Genomic DNA, 27,448 nt, shown 5'->3' with positions numbered 1-27,448 from the left:
ATTTAAAAAATTAAGATGATTACATTAGAATATGAATAAAATCCCATTAGCAATCATTCACTGATTTAAGTGTATAATTAAATATATAATTCTATTTTTTTCAAAAAAGTACACATTTTATGAGAAAAATTCATCTTATTTTCAGTAAAGGGTGGTGAGCCTTTATTTCTTCCAATCAACAACTATTTGTTAAATTTTATCACATGTATTTTGCTGGGTGCTGAGGGTCCAGTGGTGTGAGGACACTTGAATCAGTGAATTCTAATATAGTGCATTCATGAAATATTTTTGGGTATCCAATCAGTGAATTAACTAACTCTCTAGTTTAGCTATTGTTGCTGTGGTCTAATAGTTTGACAATATATAGGCAAAATTACAGTAGTGATAAAATAATACGCATATCTCTTATGTTGTTAATGAGGAAGAAAGTCACCACTGTTCTGGTATTAATTTAGCATTTGCATTTGACATTCCAAATGTGAAGGGGAAACTTCTTATCTTTTTTTTTAAATTTTTTTATTAACATATAATGTATTATTTGTTTCAGGGGTACAGGTCTGTGATTCATCAGCCTTACACAATTCACAGCGCTCACCATAGCACATACCCTTCCCCGATGTCTATCACCCAGCCACCCCATCCCTCCCACCCCCCACCACTCCAGCAACCCTCAGTTTGAAACTTCTTATCTTTACGTTCCACCAGTGGCTGGTATATGAAGCTGCTGTTTTATTTTTTCTATTTTAACAGGGTCAGAGTAATGGTAGGGTTTGCGGTACTAGCTTAAATTTTGAAGAATCATCTTCCTCAAAGTTATCAAATAACTCAATCAGATGAGAACACAAAGAATGAACCAAAAGCCAGGGAATTTGCTAAGAGGCTGTCAATCCCTTCAAAGATTAGAATCCCTGGCCTCTTTCAAAGGTTGCTTTCTAGTCTTAAAGTGTCATTTTACTTGAATATCACCATGTCACAATCTCTAACAGCAATCCAGAAATCACAAACAAACATTTGTATATCCTAGCAACCGTATCTGAAAATACAGGGCAAGTGTGTGTGGGCGTGTGGAAGAGGGGGGTGGGAAGGAGGAGGGGGAATATGAGAATAACAGAAAAGGAGCAGGGTTGGGAGAGTCAAACTTCTTGATTAAGCTGAGCAATTGATTTAGTTGAACATACTGAGGTCTAAATAAGTGTTCCTGGATTAACACAAACATATTGATTATTTCAGTAACGTACACCCAGACTGACGTGTAGCACTTTACACCCTCGTGTCCACGGCATACATTTTGGCAGTCTCTGTCCGAGGGGCTACGTATGGTAGCCCCTTGGCCATGGAAACAGTTGCTGCTGAATAGGCTTTCCTCATGGAGTACGGATAGTTCCTCTCAGGTCCAACATCTGTTGGAAAGAGATAAATGTCATGATATAAAATCATAAGACTCTGTAAACTTTGGGGAGAAAATTTCACTTTACACATTCTTCTCATAAAGAGGCAAGGATATAACTATTCTAAGAAGGAATCATCTAAGAAGAATCCTAGAAGAAAATCAAAGATTTTCATCTGGAAAGTTATTTTTCGATTTAAAACTTGGGTGATTTCCTTTTCTCTCTCTCTCTCTCTCTCTCTCTCTCTTCTCTTTCTTTCTTCCTGATGAGGAGATAGATTCTCTTGCTTTTTAAGTGATATTTTTAAAAACCCAATAGTAACACATTAAATTTTTTAACAACAAATATTTGACTTGGCTCTCAGTCTACCTCTCTATTTAACTGTAGATATAAATTTAGTAGATTGGATGAAGTTAGATCTATAAAATTCTGAAAATATTGAAGTCATCATTTTATATTTAAATGTTGGATATACCTATAGCTGTGGGTTTGTTTGTTGTGTTTTTTTTTTCACCCAATATACCACTAACCAGGTAATAAGACATGAATATTGCAAATCAGTTGTCCTTGAACAACAGAAATAGTTAAAGTGTCATTTTTTAATAATAGGTAAGGATCAAGTAGGCAACATTATTTTGTGTTGGTGAGATCTGTTTCCATTGGGCTGGGAAGATTGATACAGGTGGCAAGTAAGTGTGTTATTTCATTTTGTTCTTACCTTTGAAGAGGTATAAGCAGCATGTCAGGACAGCACCAGCTAAAAAGCAACCCAGAGACCCAGCCATTCCAAGCCAACAAGACCAACCAAATTTGTATTGGATGCCAAGAAATATATTGTGCAAAACCAGAGAAGAACGTTCCACGTAAACATCAACAGCATACCACACTGAACCAATGATTCCTGGGGCACCTGAAAGAAAGGAAAGTTGCTAAAAATAATGCAGGCCTTTCCAAATTTAGATTCAAGGAGATCTGACCACTACCCAAAATGCTTGGCATCATTTAGAGGGATAATAATGATGCTATGGATTTATGGACAACTCAAATTTTGGATACCTCTTCTATGTCTTCCTTTTGCTTTCTATTTTGTATTTCTTCTAAACTATGTATCAGTTTATACATAAAGAGAAATACAAAGATTAAACAATGTAGTGTTCCTCTGTGTGTGTAAACTTAAAATGGTCATTGTGGTTTTCCTTAATTTCCCTCTTTCCAATGTTTTCTTAGGTGCTATGTAAAACGAAATGTGAAAAACAAAAGAAAGAACACCAAATCTAAGACAAATAATATACAGCATATGTTCATTCTCTATTGATTTTTAATTAAAAGTATATGTCTTTAAGGATATTCTATTTCTTCTCTGCCCCACCACCTAGACCCACAATTAAAGGTATGTCAGCTACGTAATCAGCACCCATAAGGAAACTATGTTTTTGAAGTCAATAATTTTAGTGTGTAGGGTCAAAAACAAATAACTGGAGTAAAAACTGTCTTTATTGTAAAATAAATTCTTATCCACCCCCCCCCACACCATGTAAGAATGAACTAAGAAATTTTGTTCCTTTTAAACAAAATTTAATCCCCAGAATTAGTCTATCTGACAATCGGACTGCCTTGAAATGATGCCACTAGAGTCCTCTCACTTTAAAGGTATAAATTGCACATCATTGCTTAGATGCAAGGGAAAAAGGTGGAGAACTATGGGACAAAAAGGCTATGTGAAAATAGTGTTCACCATTTCATTGCATTCTTTTCCCAACTGTTTAATGCAAGAACTTTAAGAAGGACCAGATCATGAACATAAAACCTTCAGATAACGGTTTAAATTACCACATATTTTCTATAATACTGCAATCTACACGTTTAAGATGGAAATTCCTTTATGAAATTTACAGATTATGGAAAATTCTATATATACACACACATAGATACATATATATGAAATATGTATATATTTCATACCATATAAAAATAGTATGCCATAAATATTTATAAGTAACATATCATATGCATGGCATTAGTATTTTATACATAAAATTAGTATTTTATATATAATATATTTGGCATACTAATTTCAAATGATGGTTCCAAGCCTTTGGCCAACTCTGGAAATTTAATTTTGTCATTTCTTCATCCATTCCTGTAGGGATATTTTTCATCAATTCGTTGTTTCTTTGTTTTTGTTTTAATTTAGCTTGTTTTGGTTTTTTATAAAAAATGGTCTATCTAGTGATATTTCAAGAAGTATTCTGGAGCAAAATTGTATAGCATTAAATGATGTTTAAATTTGTTAAATAAAACACATTGTTACATACAAAAGCTCTATGTTATTACTAGGCAGGACATGGGAATAAATGACTTAAAAAGGAAAGCTTAGTAAGTTCTTGTGACTTTTTAATACAACCTAAGGATCATCAGGCCTTGACTCAATGTGTGTGTGTAAAACTTCAGGGAAGCCCCAGTTTTGACTGTGTGATGGGTTAGGCTCTCTGCTACATGCTTACTCTACCCACACTGGATTTTCATGACAGCAATTCAGTGTAGATATTATTACTGGGGCTTTACCTTATCTTGCAGATCAAGAAAAGGAGGCCAGTTGCTTAACTCACACATCACACGTATATATCTCCACGTATCTATTTTTAGTTTTTATTTTTTTTTAAGTAAACTCTACCACCAACATGGGGCTCCAAGTCACCACTCAAGATCGCATGCTCTACCTACTGAGCCAGCCAGGTGCCCCTCCAAGCATTTTTAGTTCCAAAATCCCTATCCATTCCTCTTGTACTGCTTGTTGATGTTCCCACGAGCATTTGCTTTGCTAACTTTTGGCTGCTACCATAAAAAAATGATGGTTTTCCCTCTGAGGGGTGTGCCCACTGGTTTTCGATCTTCCTGCACTTTGATTTCTTTGACAGTGTATTTTCTCCCAACTTGCATTAAGATCCTAAGAAGACATCATGTTGTGACAGAGGAAGACTAAACTGAATTTAATGACAGACCTTGCTCTTTCATCAATAAACACCATATAAAGTGCTTCTTGACTGTTTATGAGTCATGCTTGATTTATTAGCCTTCAGGACTCCATTTATTCATCTGCTTCTTAAGTGGAGATATAATCTGCTTATTGTTACATTTATGATCAAATGGCCTGGCACATGAGAAAAGTCTAACATAGGACTTGGCACAATTAAGTTCATTGCTAAAAAGAATTGGTGGGAGTGGGTTCAGGTAAGGAGGTGGTGCTTTGGGACTTACTTGAGGATTTAACTTCAGGAATAATCAAAAAATAAATTATTTGAAAATTGTAAATCATTATATAACTTTTTAAAATGGTTAAAAAGTAGTTTGAGGACTTCGATAAACTTTGCTCCGGGATATTAACAAAAATTAATTATTTGATTCCATATCTGAAGTAAGTAGGGTTGGTGGATGTGTTCTTTATTCCTTCAATCTAGAAAAGCAGGTCACATATGTTCCTAAAATGAACTGCTTGACAACAAGCACCCTTCTCCTTCATCTCAAGACCATAGATGTGCATCTCTACCTCACCACTAGTGCAGAGAATACCTGCTATTAGTAAAATGGTTCCGGCAACAAAGCAGATGCGGACTTTGATGTATGGCTCATCAGGGAGGAATTTCACACAGTCAAGACCAAGAAGTAGGGTGATAAATCCAAATCCAGCTAGAATATCTGCAGTAATCATCAATGCTCGAGTTACCACCAGCTTCACTGGAAGATCAGGGCATATGGTTACATAGTGGTCAGAGGAAGGAAACACATTAAGGCACACAGGTGCACCCCAAAACAGATAATCACATACATTAATACACACCCACTGCAAGAATTAGACTTCAAATTTGCATGAACATGGAATGTTTTCATAAAATGCAAAAATATCACAGATTATTGATATTATTATTTGTTTAAGCACTGATTATTACTTAGTCTTGCTGGCCCCCTAGCAAAATGCCTGGCATATAGTGTGGACTAAGTAACTGTTTCCTTGTTTGTTTCCTGTTTTGGAATGAGTCTTGTTCACAAGTATTATAAGTGAATACTGAGTCAAAGTAGACTATCTCTTCTGCAGAAGTTATCCCAATAAATATTTAAGAAATTACTGATCCCACTGCACTTGTTTGAAGGTCTATTGAAAAATATACTTTTGATAGCTGGTTAAAATTTAGTATAGGGGAGCAGGATAAAATACTTCAAGATGTCACTTGCCAATTCAGGCTGGTGGGAGCCATCAGCAGGTTTTTAGGAGAAGAAGCTTCTGTTATTTAGTAGAAAACTGTATCTAGAGGCCAGGTCATATTCTTTTTCATTGCTTCAGGTGGTGACCCTTCTTGGCCGACGTTCCATATTAACCCTTTAACCTTGCACTGCCAACTGAGCAAAATTGAAAACTATGGCCACATGAGAATATATGATAGAAGGTCCAGGAAAGAGTATATTGGGTAAACAGAATGGAATAGTAGCCATCATCATCTGCAATGGAAGCATCCTCAACTATGAAAAACTCTTGAGCTGTTACGCTAAATTTTGAGCGCCTGGTGGCTCAGTCAGTTAAGTGTCTGCCTTCTGCTCAGGTCATGATCTTGGTCTTGGGAAAGAGTCCAACATTGGGCTCCCTGCTCAGCAGGGAGTCTGCTTCTCCCTCTATCTCTCCCCACTGCTCGTGATCTCTCTCACACTCCCTCTCTATGAAATAAATAAAATCTTTAAAAAATAAATTAAAAAAATAAAAATAGGAAAATTTTGTCATAAATGGAAGGTTAATGATCCTGTGTCAAAGCTACTACTATTTTAGCCACTAGAGGAGTGATACAATTTATTCTTTTGACGGTACAGTAATTATGTTTTATTTTCATAGTGATTGTGGTTTCCTTGCATTTTAAATACTTTTTCCTCAATGATAAGATAAATTTAAGGTTTATTTAGCAATAGGTTGCTTATAAAATGTGGCCAATTTATTTAAAATAAAAAATGCTTTTGGGTCACCTGGGTGGCTCAGTCTGTTAAGCGTCTGCCTTCAGCTCAGGTCATGGTCCCAAGGTCCTGGGATCAAGCCCTGCATTGGACTCCCTGCTTGGTGGGGAGTCTGCTTCTCCTTCTCCCTCTGTCTCTCCCCCCAGCTTGTGCTCTCTCTGTTGCTCACTCTCTTTCTCAAATAAATAAATAAAATCTTTTAAAAAATACTTTTATGATCCATCTAAGAGAGGAAATCAATGCATAAAATCAGCTTCTACCTGATTTTTTTTTTTTTTTAAGTAGGCTCCATGCCCAGTGTGGAGCCCATTCAACCTAGAGATCAAAACCTGAGCTGAGATCAGGAATCAGTCGCTTAGCTGACTGAGTCACCCAGGAGCCCCAACTTCTACCTGGTTAATAGGTGAATATTTAAGATCTTAAAACGTGGCATTATTTCAAAAGGTTTAAACTTAAATTTCTAATTTAGGCCAAATACAAAGCCTATTTCAGAAAGAGAAAAATATGTAACTAACTAGGTGATATCAGTTTTTATATTTCAACAATCTTCTTGAACCTCAAATAATATATACAAGTGGGTTTCCTACTCAGCACCCCAAATCAAGCAGTCCCACGCTTTGGAGTGCCTTCCTTAAACATTTTTAAGTCCCCTTTTAGAACCTGGGTCCAACAAGGCCAGGATTGCTATCTGGATGGGATGCCCTAAAATCATGGCCCTGGTTTTCCCCTCTCCAACAATTGATCCCACACAAAGTGTGATTCTTTCTTTCTTTCTTTCTTTCTTTCTTTCTTTCTTTCTTTCTTTCTTTCTTTCTTTCTTTCTTTCTTTCTGTCTCTTCTTAGAATTATTTATTTTTTTTATTTATTTGAGAGAGAGGGAAAGAACAGGGAGGGGCAGGGGGAGGGGGAAAGAGCAACTTTAGCAGACTCCTTGCTGAGCTCAGAGCCCAACATGAGGCTTAATCCCAAGACCCTGAGATCGAGACCTGAGCCAAAACCAAGAGTCGAACCTTAACTGACTGCACCACCCAGGGGCCCCCAGAGTGCGATTTCTGATGCTCTGTGGAACTTCCAGACTCATGCCTATGGTGTCATCCAGTCAGCCCCATGGCCAGCCCAGTTCCAAGAGGGCAGCTCTGCGGGCAGATGGCTAATGCTAACCAGCCAGGAATTTCTTTCTGGGAATTTCTTTCTGGAAATTGAGATTTGGCTGCTAGAATAATGTTAAACATTCTGATTTGGGGACAGAGTATTCAACAAGAGTCCTGAAAAAAAAAAAGTTGTCTGGGTCTGTATACTCTAGGTCTATAGAACAATGGAAAAGTTTATCTAATTGTGATTCTATAAAAGATACCAAAAACTAAAGGTGAAATCTCACAGGTAATATCCTAACTTAGAGGGCATAGTTATGTTCTTTTCTTAGAATACAGTTTCATCTCTGTTGTGTCTAAGCATATGATAGAATTTTTAAAATAAAAGTAATGAATCTTTAGCATATTATTTGAAATTAATAGGTAAGAATATATTTAAAAAGATGAGATAGTATAGGCAAATGATTTAAAAAAGAAATATTAAAATATAAACAGCAGTTTTCTCTGTGCTGTAAGCTTATGAGTGATTTTCTGTTATTCTTGCATAAATGTACATAACAATATTTAGAAGTTCAAAAATTTTTTTTTCTCACCCTCATCATAGGACTAAATTTCTGGAATAGCCTAGGGTCCACATAAACTTACACTCTTATTGACCATATCATGCTTCTTTGTAGGTAGAACTAGGTTAGCCCAAGGAGGGTAAAAGAGAAAGAATTAAGAGGCCCTAAAGAAAATGAAATATGGGCCTTAGGAATTAGATTAAAGAACACTCAAATCCTGAATAGCAGAAGATATTTTCAACCACTGCTCCTTTTAAGTGCTTATCCCTGGACTGAACTAGCTGTCGAGGGGAAAAGTCACATTCCCAGGTTTGCTTTTCATTTATCTTGAGAAAAGAAATTTCCATTCCCTGCTGTACCTCATCCTATGCTTTGTAGGAGACCGAAACCAATTAGTTTTAACAACAGCACCCGTATTTCTTGGCATGACTGGATGTTCTAAATAAATAAATAAACATTATGGAGAAAAACTGAGAGAATCAATGATAACATTTTTAACTTATGAAATCTCTTTATTTCATAGAAATGTGGATCTTGCTAACCTGATTAAAATTTAAAGCTAAAGGTCGGGAAGATGAAGGACCTGGTTCTACCTTACCTGCTAACCCTGTGTACACTGATTTTTTTCATTCCCTGATCCCTGTCTGTGTGCCTCTCTTTACCTATCTATCTCCATGTCTGTTTTTCTGTTTCTCTGTCTCTGCCCCTCTACTTCACCTTCTCTCTTTCTCAGCAAATCTCCCGTTGAATTACTGTAAACTTCCTATTTGACTTAGGTCACAGCTAAAAGACAGCTCTGAAATAACTTTCATCTAATCTGTGGACTCTAATCCTCAAATCACAGCACCCTGAAGAATTCATTTCAATTTAAAAAGTGTTTACTTTAAGTCTACTGTGCCTAAGACATTCTGCCAGGCCCTTTGGGGGAGCAGAGATGAACAAGTTAATATTTTTACCCTAAAGGAATGTATAAATACATAGAGAAAGATAAAATATGCTCAAAATGTTTCAATTCACATTTCTGAAATAAACTAAATGTTTTAATCGAAACATCTAAAATTAGACAGAACTTTACCATAGACTGTAGAAAATAAAAATACGCAATGGAAACCCAAGTTCAGTGTTGTTTGGTACCCTGTCCCTGGAAAAGGGGTTGACTACGGCATACATACGGGGGTGTTCGGCAAGGATAGAATCGTATTCGTCACAGGTGCGGATCCCATCAAAAGCATTCGTGACACACTCCCACCAGAGGCCTCGGCATTTTGTGCTCACCTAGATGTTGGAGAAGACACCATGTGAAACAACTCACGCAGACACACTTCAGCTCCCCTCGATCAAAGGAAGACCTTTGGCTGTTGTGCGTTTGATAGTAAAATACAGTGGCTGCAAGCGTGATCGGAATTTCATTTACAATAAACACAGTGTTTTAGAGTATTTTCCCTTAAGCACTAATAGCTAAAGGCTTTCCTCACAGGGAAATGAATTCACTTCCTGATGGGGGGTGGGGAGGAGGCGGGCAGGGCGTGTGGTGCTCAACATAGATAAAATCACCATTACATATATGCAAATGTTTATGGCTGGTTCCATCATGGAGTCGTAGTTTAACATGGAGACAGTTCTTGGCATTCCTGTGCTGACATTTGTTCTTCAATCAATCAATCAATAAATAATCTAACAATGGATGTTAACTTTGACATCCTGAGTCTGTTAAGAATGTACATTAATTTTTGCTCACCGTAAACACTGAGTTCCATGAAGAAAGGTGTTATTATATATGAAGTTCATAAATTTACAATAATCGCCAAAGAAAGCGATACCTAAAGAAAACAGTAAATCAAATATGAAGACCCACAACTTCTTCCTCCTTGCTCCACTGACACACTACAAATGTTGAAGCTATGAGATGGATGTGAACAAATTAAGCATTAACTTCATACCATCAGACAGCCATAAACCACTTTTACTTAGAAACTCTGGGCAGATGATTTTAAGTGTCCACCTAGAGCTACAAGATACCAGTGTCCTCAGGCTTTCCCTACCTTATCCATAAGCTGCAAGTCACAATAGATTTCTTAAAATTGTAAACATGCCAACGGAAAATAGTTTCAAATATTCCTGACACAGCTCATGCATATGGAACAGAGCTAATATGATTGTTTGTCTTGATTCAATTACAGATTCACATTACCTGGGAATTCTGGGAATAGTTTAGTAAAATTTAACCAAGAATTATCTAGGAAAAGAAAAGCTGAAGTTTTTTCCTTAAAGAAAGAATAAACAACAAAGTAGGAAGAGAAATGCAAAAGCAGGGAGATCATAACTGGTGTGAAGAAAGAAGGAAGGAACATAAAAACACTTTGATCTGCAAAAGCAAACCATATCTGGGAATATTTGTGCTTTGAAACTCTCTGCTCCGTGTTCTGCCTTGAAGCTGTGTTGTGAGCCAGATAAAATTGCACTGCTCGCCACTCAACCACAGATTTTAATGTTGTGCTTCTATTACCACTTTATATGTAAAATACTCTTAGTTGGTAATAATTTAAAAAATCTACATGGAGTCTATACTATGAAGCAGTTACTACTTAAGTATATTATGATCTCCCTTATTCCTTAAAGGATCCTTTGAGATATCAATTATTATCAGCTATTTTACAAATAAGGAGAATGAGGCACAGGAAAGGTAAGTGATAACCCCAAGAAAGCATAGTTAATAAGTGGAGGAGATAGGACTCAAATGCAGCTGTGTGTTTGCTCTTAAGCACTGCAGTATACTTAAAAACCCATTTAAAAAAAATTCCAAATTCATTTCAGGCTAGCTTTGGAAATTGGAAGATAGCTTTGAGTGAAGTGTTAAACCCTAACTTTAATATCATCCTATGGCTACTATTCTACAAAACCTCACTTTGGCTTACTCCTCCTAAGGTTAAATCTGAAGGAATGTTTTGGAGTTTGGGAATATTATCTGCCTAAGGAAACACGGGGACAAAAATTTAACAAAGAAGGTCCACCTTGTGAAATTTAACATATCAATTTCTAAAGAAAGATGTGAACATCTCAATTTAGATATGCATGCAAGTTAAGCTATGGTTAAAAAAGTAATAGACTTTTGGATGGAACTAGAGGGTATTATGCTAAGCGAAATAAGTCAATCAGAGAAAGACAAGTATCGGATGATCTCACTGATATGAGGAATTTAAGAAACAAGACAGAGAATCATAGGGGAAGGGAAGGAAAAATGAAACAAGACGAAACCAGAGAGGGAGACAAACCATAAAAGACTCGTAATCTCAGGAAACAAACTGAGGGTTGCAGGAGTGGTGGGGGGTGGGAGGGATGGGGTGGCTGGGTGATGGACACTGGGGAGGGTATGTGCTATGGTGAGCGCTATGAATTGTGTAAGACTGTTGAATCACAGACCTGTACCCCTGAAACAAATAATACATTATATGTTAAAAAGAAAAAAAAGTAATAGACATTTAATCTAAATTGATACTAATTAGGTGTGTTGTATCCTTGGGCTACATCTTACTTTTTTTGAGCCTCACTCTTCTTATTTGTATAAAGGAAATGGTACTAAGATAGTTATAAGAATCAAAAATTACAAACACATAATATAAATGATTTGCTCATAAATGATCTTAGTAAAGTACTTAAACATTATAACAACCTGAATAGTGACTGTGTTCAACATTACTAACTAAGGGTTATATAAGAGAAAAAAGGTATATATAATGGGTTGAATGATGGCCCCCCAAAAGATGTCCATGTCCTAAGTCCCAGAACCTGTGGATGTGACCTTTACTGGAAAAAGGGACTTTACATATGTAATGAAGTTAGGGATCTTGAGATAAGGAGATCATCTTGGATTACGAGGGTGGGCCCCAAATCTGATGACAGGTGTCTTGATGAAAGACTATATAGAGCAGGAGGCAATGTGACCATAGAGGCAGAAATTGGAAGTCATGTGGCCATAAATCAAGGAATGCCGACAACCCCCAGCAGCTGGAAGATGCAAGGGATGGATTCTCCTCTAGAGCTTTCAGAAAGAGTACAACCCTGTCAACACCTTGATTTCAAACCTCTGGCCTCCAGAACTTGGAGAGAATAAATTTCTTTTGTGTGAAGCCACCAAATTGTGGTAATTTGTTATGGCAGCCGTAGGAAACAAATACAGTAGAGATGACTGGTAGGGAACTATTACACCATAATAGAAAACAGGCCTTCTCATAGCTTATCGCCCTTTGGTCTCTCAATTAACAGGAACATACTGCACCCAGTTTATTCCGACTTGAGCCAGGTTATGCGGATTCGAAGTCACTGCTCTACAATCGGACAGTGACTGTCCACAGTTCCTGCTGTCTAACAGCCACTAAAACAAGCCAACCAACCAACCGTGGTATTTCTCGTTATATATGAGCTTCTTTAGAAAGGAAACTGAGATATATATATATATATATATATATATATATATATATATATATATACTCAAAATACTCATTTTATGAGTATATATATATATATATACTCAAAATACTCATTTTACACTAAAATAAAAGAGTCTTTTGGCAAAATAATCCAGCAGTGGTGTCATTTTCAAAGCTATTGATCATTTACCTGCAATGACCATATTTAGAAAAGCAATGAGCTCATTAGAGGAAACAAGGAATCCAATTTCATTAGGTATTAATGCTCTGGGGCACACTATGAGAGTGCTTGGTATTCACACTTGGTTAAGGTACGTGAGAATAGTGGCTGTAATTAACTAAACTTCTGTGTTAATATAGCACTTACTGGAGACACCCTTAAAGGTGCCTTTGTGCACAAAAGACAAGGTTAAAAGATTTTATGTTATTTATCATATTTAGGAAAGCCCTTCCTTGTCTGTAATATATAATCTTCACTTACTTATCCCTGGGTTATACAACGGCTTATTAGCTTATTAAGAACTTCCTAAAAGGCAAGTAAATCTAAATTCTTAAAAGTTTTAAGACAAGGTTCTGTTTAAAAAGCAGACTGAGGCTTAAAATATTATGGTTAACCTTTCTTAAAGGGCAAAAATGCAGAATGTTAACTAATAATTCTTATCTTACAGGATCATTCAAAATAGAAGATTCTAATTTTAAGCTTACTCTTTTAACATGCAATTTATGCATTAATAAATATAGATAATGATACAATAGGAATTTCTACATTATTTCAATGAATATCTATTAATCCTGAAGCAAGAAACAGATTATCTCAACGGGGAGAGCTCAGTTTATCCAAGATGTAACAATAAAAGTACAAGTCACAAACATGGGGCCAGCATAAGTCTCTTGATATTAATTACTTACAATAGTAAAACATAGAGATCTTACAGAACAGTCCAGATTTCTGGCTTCTGTTGGAAACTTGGTCCTTCTGGCCACCTGGACTCCTCAGTTCCACATAACAACAATTAGCGGCAGCTAAGTGGCTACTCCCGTTAGGTGGGGCTTGTGCTCACAGGTTCCTCACCCCCCTACCCAGTCTTCCTCTCTCATGGATGTTGACTACCCGGTTCCTAACAGCATGTAACTTTCCTGCTCCTGGTGTATAATAATGAGAACACCTTCCTTTGCCTTCAAGTTGTCAAATTTCTACCTATCATTCAAGTCCCACTTCAAAGATACTCCTTCCTCCATGAAGTTCTCCCAGTTTCTCCAGCTGGAGTTAATTTCTTCTTAGATCATACCATAATTTGTTCATATTCTATAGTGTTTACAATATAGTATTATTATTTTATGTACATTTATGTACATCTGTCTCCCATGTCTATCTGTTGTCATCTTTCAAACTTTATTCATTGAGTGTCTGTCATGTGTCAGGCAACAGACTAACAAAATGCTGGGGATACAGCAGGGACCAAAGCACGTGTGGCACCTTGTTTCAAGGAGCTTACAGACCCTCCTGCTTGGAACATAATAGATGCTCAATAGATGTTTATTGAGAAAAAAAAAAAAAAGTAGGTCAATTTTTCAAATCCACACACACCGACTCTCATTTGAACTCTAGCTGATACAGTATATTCATAGTCAATGCTTAATATGTGGTTTTGACTTGACTGAATAGACAAAACAGCTGAATCAGGGAGTCAGAGAACTATTACTTAGACTACAGGGTTTATACTGACTTGCTGTCCACCTGGACCCTATCTACTCACCTGGCTCTGGGAAGTGTTTACCGTAGGACTCAGGATGAGCAGGATATCACTCAGAAAAAGCTTTAGGAACCTGTATTAACCATGAATCTTCCCGTTGAATTTATAGTAACTTAAATTAGCTTCTTAATCCTGAGACTTCTTATTCTGATCTCTTTAGTAGCCTTCCATTAAGGCTTCTCTATCTTAGTCTTTGCCAATTTTTCTTTCCTTATCACTCCGGAAATATTTACAAGCAGCAACACACAATTTTGCCTACCTTGTCTTGTTTCCTGTAGTTCTGGATGTGTTTGTCTTGTCTCCAAATATTTTATCTATCTTTTGAGAATTAGAGAAATTTAAAAATACTTTAATTCATTGGCATTTATTTTTCACCAGTTACGTGGGAGAAAAAAATATATATATATACAAACACACACACACACACACACACACAATAGGCTTGTAAATATCTATCTTGGGCTGACCACTATCAAATAAGATTTTTCTTTGCCAATATGCATTAGGTTATAAATGTATGTGCAGTGGGATGTATGTGTAAATATAATACATATAGGAGGAAGTATGCGTAAACCAAAAGAACAGTAAAATAAGTCATGAAGATATATTATTTTAAAAACCACCTTGCATTCACATACTAGAAGAATTTATGCATTTTACATCACTGTTGCCATTCTTGTGCTAATGTACTTGAACACTGAAGACGCAACTTACCTCTTTCTAGTATTTAAATACATTTATTAAGATGCAAAAGGTTTAATACTATAGTAAGTAGCATGTTTTACTACTATGACTTGAAACAATTTCAATTTTAACATGAAAGCCATTTGAATTTTTTATACTACAATTCTGAACTTTTATTTGAATACTTTATATTATTTTTCTTGCTATACCGGGTCTAAAAGAACTCAAAACCGGTATTTATGATAAGGAAGCAAGATTAAAATAAGCATAATAGATGTTTCCTTGCCTCTCCATTTAGGCGCCATGAATTTATTTGCTAAACTACATTTCGTTTAGTTCTGCCTGCTTATTTGTGGAGCACTGGCTAGAGGTATAAATGGCAAGAATGAGATAATGCATACTTACTAGGTAAAATATAATTTTTGTGGCCTTCATGGTTATATGACCTAATTTACATATTTAAACTATGTAAATATTTCACTTTTAACATTTATTGTTTACTTTGTTTAAGTCACATATTTAATCATTTTAGAATGCTTATGAGAGCATGGTATCACAACTTTGCAATGACGATTGCATCAGTTGTGACAGATCACAGTGTACGTTGAGTGAATGATAATAAAATATTCATTTATTTTTTTCTCTCTCCTTTTCTTCATTTCTGTGTTTATATGAAGCACCAGGCAGAAAAGCCTTATTCTCTGGGCCAGAATGCACTCTTCACCAACCTTATTATACCTCCCAGGGAATTAGATTTTTATTCCTATCTTATTAAAAAGAGGAACCAAACCCATATCTTGAAAAAAGTTTAAATTGTAGTAAGATAAAAAATCTTGCTGGGGTAAAGGTGGTGGTCTCCCTACAGAGATACTTCTCATTCATGGTTCAGTGTGTGATTTCCAAAGATCACTTCACATTATATTTCATTCATTTACTCATTCTTTTCATAAATATGCCAAGTATCTTAATATGTGCCCAATCAATTCATGTGAATCACAAGTTCCCATGATTTGGAAGTTGGTGCTAGGGTGCGGTAGGAGATCATGAGATGAACGAGAGAATATTTGCAGCCGCCAGGGGCTGCTGAAGGAGTTCACAATGAGTTGAAAATAGAACTAGTATATAAAAAATCAGAGTAGATGCTAGGTATAATTTTAATATTTATTTTATGTCTGAAACAATGTAGCGTCATTAATGTAATTAGAAATCCCAGGGGAGAAGCTGGTTATGGGGGTAAAATAAATCCAAATATTAGAAACTTTCATTTGAAGTAATAAAATTTTAATCATAATAGTGCTTGGTATATAGCAAGTTCTCAGTAAATAATTAACACAAGGTTAACTGAAAACGGATTAATCTTGTGAAAACATTCTTTCCTCCTGATAATTGAAAGACCAGTAACTTTGTGAAAAAACTTTCTTATTTCAGTGTGGATAATGAAGAATTACATATCTTCTAAATTAGTCAACATATTAACAATATTATTAATTCACAATTTATTTTTCTTTTTAAAATGTATACAATGGGTAACTTATGCTATTTTGTCTCTATTGTCTTCCTTCTTCCCTGGTAAGACAAAAAGGGAGCAGTCATTAAGTATAAAAATGGGCAAACCACAGCTCAGAGAAGTAAACAAAATTTCTCCAAGAGAATCAATAGCAAAAACAGGAATAGAACTTAAATCTCATATCTCTCCCTTCAGTGAACGTTATACAAAATGTCATCTCCTGCTCCAGAACAAAAACAACACAATAAACTGCAAATAGACAATAATATATCTCTTGTTTATTGACTGATTTGTATTTGCCCGGTATTGTGGTAAATGCTTTAGATACACAAGCTCATTTAATCCTCACAGGACACTTATGATGTGCATATTATTATTCTTTTACAGAGGAGGAAATATGCTTTATAGCAATTTAAATGTCTGCAATTTAAATGTATACAGGTATTGCCTGGCAGTGTGGGATTTAATCTCAGGTCCTCGAACATCAAGTCCAACCTGTGAACTTCCTCACTGTAAAGCGTTCTTTCCTGACCCCTTGAGGTGCTATATCATAATCTAAATGAGGAAAAAACAGTGGGATGGTCCAGGGACATTGCTGCTTGATGACTTCTTTATAGACATTAGCTCTCTTCCATTTAATTACTTGGTGAGTAACGTTACCATTCCTCTAATTGCCTAAAAGCAGTAAAGGGGATTTCACCCTTGACTTCTCCCCCAAATCAGCTTCTTTCCCCACATGCAACTATCAATCCTATTGATTGTAGTTCTTTAGAGCTTCCCATATCTTCACACATCTCGCTATGCTTGCTGCCTCAATAGTCCAGACCACCATCGCTTCCCTTCTGTTCTATGGCAAAGACCTCTCAATTAGTCTCCCTACACTTCATTTACCCATTCTCACCATTCCCCACAAGCAGCTAGAATAATCGATCTTTGTGAAACACATGCATTTGTTTGTTTTCAGTGAAGCACCTTTCTCTACTGCAAAAGATCTAAATTTTACGTGAACCAAAGCCTTTGATGACCAAGCTCCTATATACTCCCTCCTATACTGGAAATTCTTACCATGCTGAGACAGTCTAAAGCCACAAATATTGCTCTTACCTGGATCTTTGCCCATACTCTTTCCTGTGCTTGGGATACTCTCCACTTCTCCCTCACCCACCTATTCTTCAAGTCCTAGTTTAGGTATTTCTTCTTCTGGATTGCCTTTACTCATTATCTGAGATTGGGCGAGCTGGCCACTGGGAGTTCTTTGTTATGATGGCACTTGTGACAACATACTGTAGTTCTCTGTTCGTCTGTCTCTGCCCGCATGCTGGGAGTAACCTAAGGTAGATCCAGGTTGCATCTTCCTTCCTAACCTGTACCCACCGCAGCACCGGGTGCACAGAGGTATCAATCAGTATTTGTAGAATGAAGGGAGATAGAAAGAAAAGAAAAAAAAAAAAAGGAGAGAGAAGGGGAAGGAAACAGAGATGAAGGAAAAATGAGTGGAGAGAAAAAGAATAAGTAAGGACAGAAAGAAGAAATAAATAAGGAGACAAGGAGGATGGGAGACAGGAAGGACGGGCATATGAAGTTACAGAGAAATGGAGAATGTTCGCACTGGATTCCTAATGGAAATTTCGGGGGGAGGCTGCAGACACCATCGGTCCTTTAGTGACGGGCTACATCTCTGGGATTGCAGACCAGTCATAGTCAAGGAGTCCTGGTGTTATTAAAGAATGTGAAGACTGAGGAAGGACTTTGAAACAATGCAGTTTACTTCCTCTTATAATTAAAGAAACTGAGCTGAAGACTGAGCCGGGTCTTGTTCAATAGACGACAGGTAAGTCGCAAACACAGGCTGGAATAATCTTAAAGCCCAAGTTCTGTCCACCATGTGGTCTTCCCGGAGATACAGGAAAATCAGTAGTGAAGGAGAACACAGGCTGGAATAATCTTAAAGCCCAAGTTCTGTCCACCATGTGGTCTTCCCGGAGAAACAGGAAAATCAGCAGTGAAGGAGCAGGCCGGGGCCTCTGGGCCGCTGTCCCCGGGTCGGGGCTGCGCACAGTGCTATTCCTGGGCCCATTTCTTTTTTTCCTAACATTTTTAATTCATGCAAAGAACTTCCCTCTTCAAGGGAGGCCTGAGTAAGGCAAAGTAATATTTTATACTATTTTGAGTATTCTGTAGTAAGACAAAAGAATATTTGAGCTCTTTCTGCCTCATGGCTGGCCCTGGTTATTCACCTTAAAAATCCTCTAACAAGCCCTGAGCTTTTGCTCATTCTTTACTTTTGCCATGTGTCCTCTGGTCTGCAAGTCCCCTGCTGCCGTTTCTACCTTTTGAAATCCTTTGCATCTTTTGGAGGATTTGCTCAAATGCCTTTTCCTCCCTGAGACCTGCTTCAACGTCCCCAACAGTTCATAATAATTCTATCTTCTTTGCTCCAATGGTATATTGTTCATTTCTTTCTCAAATATGAACTGGCCTATGCCTTTCATTATAGTTTCGTGTATATCTTTTTTCCTCACTAAATGTCTGCTCCTGGAAGGCAGGACCCACTCTCGTTTTATCTCTGCCTCCCCTAGTAGGACTAGCGTAGTACTTTTTATATGTCATACATTTCGTATTCGTTATGTTGAATGGAACTGTAGAATCTATTTTCCAACTCTGATGCCTACATCACCCTAGAAGGTTAACAAAGCTAACGAAGCTAAAAATTCATAATACTCCTTTGTGTTTAAATACTCCACAGGTAGGGTTTTTTTTAAAGCACTTTTGTTGTGTCAACTTTTGTCCAATAGTTGTTTAAAGTGAGCTGTTAATAGGAACCAAAGATAATACATCCATAGGAAGGAAGCAAGGAGAGAGAACACTAGAGTTGAGACAGTGATTATCAAAACCCCCAAATCTGTGGATAATTGTATGCCTTTATATACTGGCCAATTGGGGGAGCAATTAGTACAAGAGATCCATGTCCCTTTAAAAAATATTGATAAATAAAGAGATTGTAGGAGAGAAGAGGCCTAATTTATTTCAGGGTTTTTGTTCTAATGTGGAGGCTTCTTGGGATATGTTTGTGTGATACATTTTAAGTATGAGAAATAGGAAAGAAGCTAAGAAATACTAACTCTTGTCCAAGGTTAGCAAGGATTTACTCGAGGTGAGCAACCTGGGCTGCTCATTCCATTCATTTTAACTAGCAGTGCTCTTGCACAGAGCAGGTGGCAAAGTGGTTGAATACTGTAATCAAAGCAAGAAGGCGTTTTAAATGCCAGGACTCTCAATCTCTCTCAGCAAGGTCTGACCCTTTCTAAACTTCCATTTCTTATCGAGTGAAGTTAGTAATGCTGTCAGCTTGGGCAGAAAGATTTTCAAATTGTTTTAGAAAATATTTTAACAGTGCTTTTAGATGAGGTTTTGCATATTTGTAAAAAATGACTTTTGAGTGTGCTCTAGTTCAACATATTTCTAAATTAATCTCCTGCTACTGGCAATCCACGTTGCAGGGCTAATGGCAGAAGACTTTTTTATCTGTGCTTTTCTCTGAGCACTGTTCAAAGGGCGTTCTGTGTCTCCTTCACCACTTATATGCACAGCCAGATAAAATACATCACTGGACTCGCATATAGCAGACATCCTTTGCAGTGATTCAATTCTATCACAATTTTCAGAAACATAAATTTCTGGCTCTAAAGAAGCATTTATAAATAACTCTGTTGGTTTTGAAATGCCATGTAGAAGCCAGAGGAAAATTAAAAGCAAAAAATAATAATAATAAATGCAAAAATAATACACATCAAAATAGAAAGATTATTACTTTCCGTTTCTAACTCCAACTTGGGAGTCTAATAAATAAAATTAGGGGAAAATATATAAAGTAGCTCTTGGGTATCTTTCCTAAACTTCATAGAGGTGACATTATAGCATTTGTTAGAACAAATTGTTCCCCTCAGGATGTACATAAGAGAGCAGATTGGGTTGCTATATAGTCTTTGAGTTCCTGATATATTGTTTCTTTTTCTTACCCATGCTTTCTGAAGCCTTACTAATGAATAGTATCTGATCTTGAAGATTAGATTTTTACTCAGTTCTACCTTTCTCAGATTCCTCTAGCCACAGGAAATTATTATAAACTTCAAAATTGCTTCTTTCTGAGCTTCTCTAGTAAGAAAAATAAAATGCTTCAAACTCATTTCTTACATAGCAGTTGGCTTCCAAGAGCAGCTTATTTTTGAGAGGGTTTTGTAAATCCTTATCTGTCCCTGGTACTTCAGGACCCACTGGAAAGACTTGCTTTCCCTCAGAGTAGTTGTTCCTACTTGGAAACTCCTTAAAATAACATTTTTTCTCTTGCATAGTAATTGGGTAAGTTTGATATACCTTGTTTGATTACTCGATTTCTTACATTATCACTTCTTAAGAGAGGCTCTCGTGCTACTCATAATCAAGATTAGAAAGTGTTTGGTTGTCAGAAAGTGTGTCACTGGAATGTTATTCAATTTAGCATCGGCAGCGGAGGAAGAGGTGAGTTTCCGGAGGGCTCAGTGACAGGAGTTATGTGATTACCTTTGTGTGAATTCATCCTGCTGAAAAAAGAGGGGTTATTCAGTTACCTCATCTATAAAATGGGATAACAACACCACCTACCTCATAGATTAGCTGTGATGATTAAATGAGCTAATAAGGTAAGACTCAGCAAGTAGTAAGTAAGGAGTAAGTCCGTCCATGTTGGCTATTATTTCTTTCATTAGTCCTGGTAAGTGTCCTGAGACAGTGGGACTGAGAGAAAATTCGGACAGGCTTGGGTCAGAAAAAGAAGGTGCTGACTTCTTACCTCCAGGGAATCGTCAGCATTCACCATCCAACAGTCTGTCCAGGTGGCCACAACCAAGAACCCAGTAGAGAAAAAGGCAAAGAAGCAGGCGACGTACTGAAGAAGATCCCTCATTTTAGCGAGCAGCCTGTCTGGAAGGGACACATGGGCAGCTGCCTGCCCTGGGCCCACTCAGGTGGCTGGAACGTTGTCAGGCTTCCGAGCTTCTGTTACCTGGGGATGGGAAAACACCAGGCTTTTACTTTTCCTCACAGCCCACTGCAGACGTCTTAAGTTGTGGTCAGAGTAATGCGAACAGGCTGTGACCCACAGAGGGGTCCTGGAGGTCACTATCCAAAGCACCCAGCCTCCAATCAGAAGCCAGGTCAGTGAAAAGGCTGAGTGTGTCTTGGGTGGGAGAGAAAAGGAGACCTGGTAACGTTTTCTGCCCGGACTGTGGGCTGATGTCAGATGATGGTCACCCGAGGCACGTGCCAGGGCCAAGATGGAGAGAAAGAAGAAGGGTCACACCCCATGCTGACGCCTGTAAGCTGATCTTTCTCAGGCCCTCCAGGGAAAGTGAGCTATTCTCCTCCCCACCTCCGTAAGGAGGCTACACGGTTGACTGCGTGCTATTTTATTATGAGGACTATTTTAATATGCGTTGACTACCTTAGACAGACAGGCCACCGGTGCAACTATGCCAAACAAGTGCTAGCTCCAGGGAGTTTGCATTCCACGGTGCTGGGCAGAGCAGCCCCTTGAAGGGGTTCTAGCGCCTGGCCCCAGGTGGAGCCACAGCTCCTAACCTCTGGGCACCACAGGGCGGGAGGGAGGACTTGCGCATTTTCATCCAGCCAGCTCTGTGCTGAAATCCTGGCTCTGAAGCTTAGAGGTTGAGGGCACTTGGGTTGTAGTTTCGGTAATATTGGAGGTATGAGTGCCATCTTCATGAGATGCTTGTGAGCATTAAACGATACTGTGTCTGTATATCATTTAGAGGAGTATCTGACCAAAGTAGCTAAATGGTAAACATCAACATGACCAAGAATTCCCTATAAGATTACTTTTCTCCCATGGACCACTGTGTGAATGCCTGTAAAAAACAATCCTGTTTATATTAGGAAAAAGGATTCTTTAAAAAGTTTTTGATATAGTGCGGGCAACTGCAGTTTCACCTATACCTGAGCAGGTGGTCTTATTGGGCATAAATATTCCATAACCAGAAGTCTTTTAAAAATACTTAAAAGAGCATACATACACCATTTTATCATCATCAGATACATGTCTCTAAACTAAAACACAAAATTTAAGTGATAATAATAAAAACTATTTTGCATGTTTCTTAATCCGAGAGAGAGGGAGATAGAAAAAGAAGGGGTTGGTGAGGAACAGGAGAAGAATTACAAATAGGTCATTACTTTGGGAAGAATCAGCCACTAAGATAGTTATTTTAGGAACAGCTCAAGGAAGGATTCCTTTTTTTTTTTCCAACTTAAAAATGATTGGGTTATACTATTTAAGGTAAAAGGCTAAAATCAGTATTGATACAATATATTTTGAGTGTATATTAAAACAATAAGCTTTTATAATTAAATTCATTATTTTCTCATTTTAATTCACTTGTGTTCAAATATATAAATGTAAACTTAAAAGTAAACTTAAATGTAAAAGTTGATGTAAAACCATATGTGGACTATAAACCAACTGTCACCATAAACAAGGATATATATGTTAACGGTAATCATTAATTTGTAAGGTGCTTTAGAGATGCTTTCAATTTTACTTATTTTATTGACTTATTTTACTTAAAAATTGGGAAAAATAATGCTTGTTTTTTAAAGTGCCCATTTTCAAAGAATGGAATTACCTATGGCAGCTACCATGCACATGCTACTTTGGTGAGTCACAAATCTTTCTCTGTGCCCTAAATCTAAAACATTCATGCTCTATTGATCTGGGAGAGGAAACCCATTCCAAAAGCACACAACCCATTACAGGAAAAGTTCTGGACTTAGCAGCTAGCTTTCCATCCAGAAGACCTTTCACAATGAACTTGTCCTGCTAACAGTGCACCCAGGGCAATGGGTCTAAAACTTCATTGCGCCCTACCATTTCCAAAGCCACTTGTTAGAACTGCAGAAGTGGGAGCTCCACCTTCAAAGATTTGAATTCAGGAAACTGGGCATGGGGTGCCAGGTGTTCACATGTTATAAATGTCTTGTATAAAATTCTGATTCTGAAATAGATGACTGTGCTTTGAGAGACTAAGAAGAACAGAAGAAAAATCAGGATTAAAACCAGCATACTATTTTTCGGAGTCAAACACTATAGATCACAAAGGTGTGGGCAGGGAGATGTCAGAATCGTATCTTTGGTGCCATCATTTCCCTCATGAGTACCAATACCAATGAGATCCAAGTTATCAGGACTTAATGGAGAGGACAAAGAGAGGGAGAAAACACTGAGCACATTGTATGATCTACATACAAACACACATGCACACATGTATCTTGGGAAATCAGAGATTCTTCCACAGGAAAAGTATAGACTGTAACTTAATTTATTAATTCCCCAAGTTGTACTGGACATTGTTAATGATTAAAGGTGGAGGTACTATTCCTGCAACTATAGAACTGTTCCAGAATCAAAAGTTTGTTACTTTTAGAGAATAACATAAGACAAATCAGGTTTCCATGTTATTTCTGAGGGTGAAGCCATAAAAGAAAGGGGATCCAAGAGAGGAAGAGCCACACTTCATAGAGTAGGAAGGACTTCATGGTGGAATGTGTGTGCATTTCTAAGGAAGATTTCAATGTGCAGGCAGCTGTGAAGATGGAGGGTGTAGAAGCAGAACAAATCACTCACAAGCCTATACCGACAAATCCCTCTAGCTCTCTGCCCATGCTCTAGACTCCCATAATTAGCTTTATCAACTCAATCCCGGTTTAATTCCATTCTGTGCAGTACACATTTATGGACAGACTACTCTGACTTCAGTCCTAGGCTAGGTTCTGGGGACACAAAAAACGTGGAAGATGGAAGACCTGGTCCCGATCTTCATAAGCTCAATAGTAAATACAAAATATCTTTGCCAGACTAGGTCTGTATTGTCTATATTTTATATGACATAGAAAAGTTTATATTGTCTTTTCAAGACCTTTAGAATTGTGCCCCCAAATACGGTTGAAACTTCCAATTCCAATGTGAAAGGTTGTCCTAAATTCAAAGTAGATCCATTACATTTTAGAAGTCTGGAGGGATGGGCATTGTAGATAGATTAGAATTTAAGGAAAAACTGGGGTGGGTAGAAAGAGGCAGCTTGTACAATCCCTTACTGTCCTCAGTTCTGCTTACATTTTTGTGTTGTGTTTCTTCTTAAGGTGAAAGATATAATCTTGAGTTCTTTGAGATGGAGTTTCTAAGTAACACGCTACCAGCAAGCTCAACACTGCTATTTTAATGTGCTTGTTGTTCAGTTGGAAACTTTAATTTCAAGTTTTATAGTGATAACTGTAAATGATTTGGCTGCTGAACTCTGTTACAATTTTTATTATGTCATAAATTGTATTATACACATCATTACAAATTAATACGAAGAGGAATATATGTTATATATCAAAACTTGTGACTTTGAATTCTAGTATGTTTAGTGTTTTTGCAAAAATGTTTATTTTTATATTATCTGTGATTTTAATATAGTTGAACTAGATTTCTTTGTGATTAACAGTTTCATTGAATGAGCAGTATGGAAACAGTGTTACTTGCCATTTTGAGCCTTCTCAGGTTTATCTAAATCATTGGTAGCTTAACAAATTCCAGACTTATTGTACATAATTGTTTTTAATAAAAGGAATGTGTATTTCCTCTAAGTTTGCATGCAGGAGTGTACAATATCGTGTGTTCTGTGTGTGTGTGTGTGTGTGTGTGTCTAAGGCATGCGGCCAACTTACTATCTGCTAATAATAGGAGAGTTTGATATGATCATGATCATCAGAATTGTACCTACTGTAGACAATTAAAACTGAAAAAGTCTCAATAAAGCTATGAAATGTGAAAAGTGAGTGGCCCAGAGCCAGGCTCATGGTGTGAAGTGAACAACTCCATTCAGGTAACTCTGAATTCAGCCTTAAGTTATAGTTGCACTTCCAAAACCAGTGCCTAGGCACGTTAGTTTGAAACGAACAGGGCGTCCCAATGTAGTAGAAACACAAAGGACAATTATTCCTGTGCATGTGGCACAGCAGTGTTTACAAAATATTTTCAAATGCATTATCTCATCTGAGCTTCATGGGGACAGCTTTGTTTTGTTCACCAGTGGATCTCAAGTGCTGAAAATTCTGCCTGGCATGCAGGAAGTCTTAACAAATATCAGCTAAATTGGATTGAATCCTCTCAGCTCCCACATTTCACAGAAGAGGAAGTAAGGTTGGACTTGGTCTTTCTGAACCATCCAGGGTCCCCCAGGATCAATCCTAGACTGGTAGAAGGTGTGCTATTATCTTTGCAGCTCCAGAGCTCTCTGTTCTGCATGATCCCCAAGACATTTTGGTCCATTCATATACACTGTGTTCCCTTGGACCCACACTGCTCCTGGCTGAAGCTTTAGAGCCACCTGGTGAGGAGGTGAGTGGCATCCTTAACCTAGCGGCTGGACTGCTGGTCTGTGAAAGGAGTTCACTGTACAAGAGGAAAGACTGCAGTTCTCCTGTTGGCCTCTAGGTAGAAGCAGCTCTGCATTTTCCGTTGAGAAAGACAGCAAGTGGTTTTCACGTTAACTCCGTTGTTTCTGTTAGTGTCACAAACTGTCCCTTCTATCTATGTTCTTTATAATAATACAAGTCCTTAGAAGGAATAGTTGATTTACTCCACAACTTATGAATAATCTTCTCACTCATTATTTAACTGCCCAGTGCTCACTGGAAAAACCTGCACAGTAAAATCAGTTGCTATGGTCAAAGGCCATGCTGACTATAACTAATAGAAAAATAAATCAGTGGTTGAAAGCTTGGACCTCAGAGTCAGGCAAACTCGAGTGCAGGCTAAGCTACTTAACACATGTGAGCTCCTGGGAAAGCTACTTAATTGCTTGCTCAATAAAATAAGAATTATACATTTTGTCTAAGATGGCTATGAGAAATAAATAACATTTTTCAAGGTCTTAATACAGTGCCTGGAAAATAAGAAGCAATCAATGAATTATGATATCAGAGTAGATGAGTCGAAACCCTTTTCCCTAGGCATACAGTGAGGTGTGGGAACTCTCACCCTTCTCCATGGTGACAGGGAAGTGGGACTCAACACATACCACCAGCTGTCTTCAAAAATGTCTCCTAATAATTTATCTCCTTTCTTGCAGTTCGCCCGGTATGGTGGCGGGAGTTGGAAGGTAGGCAGACAGGGCTGAGATAGCTGGGTCCCTAAGAGTTGTGACACAGGTTCTAAGACACCTCTTTTGCAATGTCTGCCTGGGGTCTCTGGTCTCATTGTGGACTGTGGGTACTTATCATCTAGTGACCTCAGTTGAAACTAAGACTAAAATGTATCCAATTGAAAAGCCCATTGTACAAGCTTATGTGATGTTAGACTGAATTCTACTATTCATCCTGGCTAGGTCATGCTTGGATTTGGTGTGTTTAGTTCTGAGTACCACCATTTAAGATAAACTAGAGCCCATCTAGAGGAGAAGCTTCCAGTTAGTGTAGTTAGTGAGGAGATTCATAGGCATCTCATATTAGATATGGCCGCAGAACGTTAAGGTGAAGAGGGCATTTTAAATCTAAATAAAGGAGACAGTAAACATGATAGTGGGTTTTGAATAATAAGAGGAGAGCCGTATGGGAAAGAAATGATCTTTCTGGAAGGCTTCAGAGAATGTAGAAAGTATTTAAAAGTATAGAAAGGCAGAATTGGATTCAGTTAAGGGAAAAATTTCCAACAATTAGAAATGACTGAAAAGAAGTCTCTTCTGTTGGGTTTCTTGACGTTGAAGATATTTGAAGATATTCAGATAGAGGAAGGACTACCATTGGTAGAGAGTTCATGAATAAGTTCATGATGGGATACTTGAACTCTCCAATTTGGAGAATGCTTGGGAGAGCAGGAAGTCCTGGAAATTTTATGCTCTTCATTTATCTCTTACCTTACATAGAATGTGAGTCTTACTTAAGTCTCAGAGATAACTCGGTGAATCATTCATCAAAACTCACACCTCAGTTCAGCAGCAGTGCAT

The 27,448-nt window shown here is 37.5% G+C and overlaps 1 protein-coding gene across 3 annotated transcripts; it reads right to left on the bottom strand.

Annotated features, from left to right (window-relative positions):
- Positions 1–668: 668 nt before the first annotated feature.
- On the bottom strand, positions 669–27,448 carry CLDN16 (claudin 16). 3 transcript variants are annotated; one of them, XM_027586212.1, is made up of 6 exons: positions 27,359–27,448; positions 21,238–21,450; positions 9,210–9,312; positions 4,959–5,123; positions 2,107–2,298; positions 669–1,400 (listed from the first exon to the last, which is right to left on the bottom strand). In XM_027586212.1, the coding sequence occupies exons 2-6, from the start codon at positions 21,349–21,351 to the stop codon at positions 1,261–1,263; spliced, it is 714 nt and encodes a 237-aa protein (XP_027442013.1). In that variant the 5' UTR covers positions 21,352–21,450; positions 27,359–27,448; the 3' UTR covers positions 669–1,260. The 3 variants fall into 3 exon arrangements, with proteins under 3 accessions (XP_027442013.1, XP_027442012.1, XP_027442014.1); XM_027586211.1 differs by lacking the exon at positions 27,359–27,448 and having other exon boundaries at positions 21,238–21,549; XM_027586213.1 differs by lacking the exon at positions 27,359–27,448 and having other exon boundaries at positions 4,959–5,084; positions 21,238–21,549.

This window comes from Zalophus californianus, chromosome 1 (assembly GCF_009762305.2).
Source record: "Zalophus californianus isolate mZalCal1 chromosome 1, mZalCal1.pri.v2, whole genome shotgun sequence".
In the NCBI taxonomy this organism is placed as follows: Eukaryota; Metazoa; Chordata; class Mammalia; order Carnivora; family Otariidae; genus Zalophus; species Zalophus californianus.
The sequence above is the reverse complement of the archived record's forward strand: the minus strand, read 5'-3'. Positions and strand labels throughout refer to the sequence as shown.

Coding starts and splice junctions, on each gene's coding strand:
- CLDN16 (XM_027586212.1), bottom strand. CDS start 21,351: ATGAGGGATCTTCTTCAGTACGTCGCCTGCTTCTTTGCCTTTTTCTCT. Junction 5,124..9,209: donor TATCCTTGCCGAACACCCCC/GTATGTATGCCG, acceptor CTGATCTTCCAG/TGAAGCTGGTGGTAACTCGA. Junction 1,401..2,106: donor CTGCTTATACCTCTTCAAAG/GTAAGAACAAAA, acceptor TCTTTCCAACAG/ATGTTGGACCTGAGAGGAAC.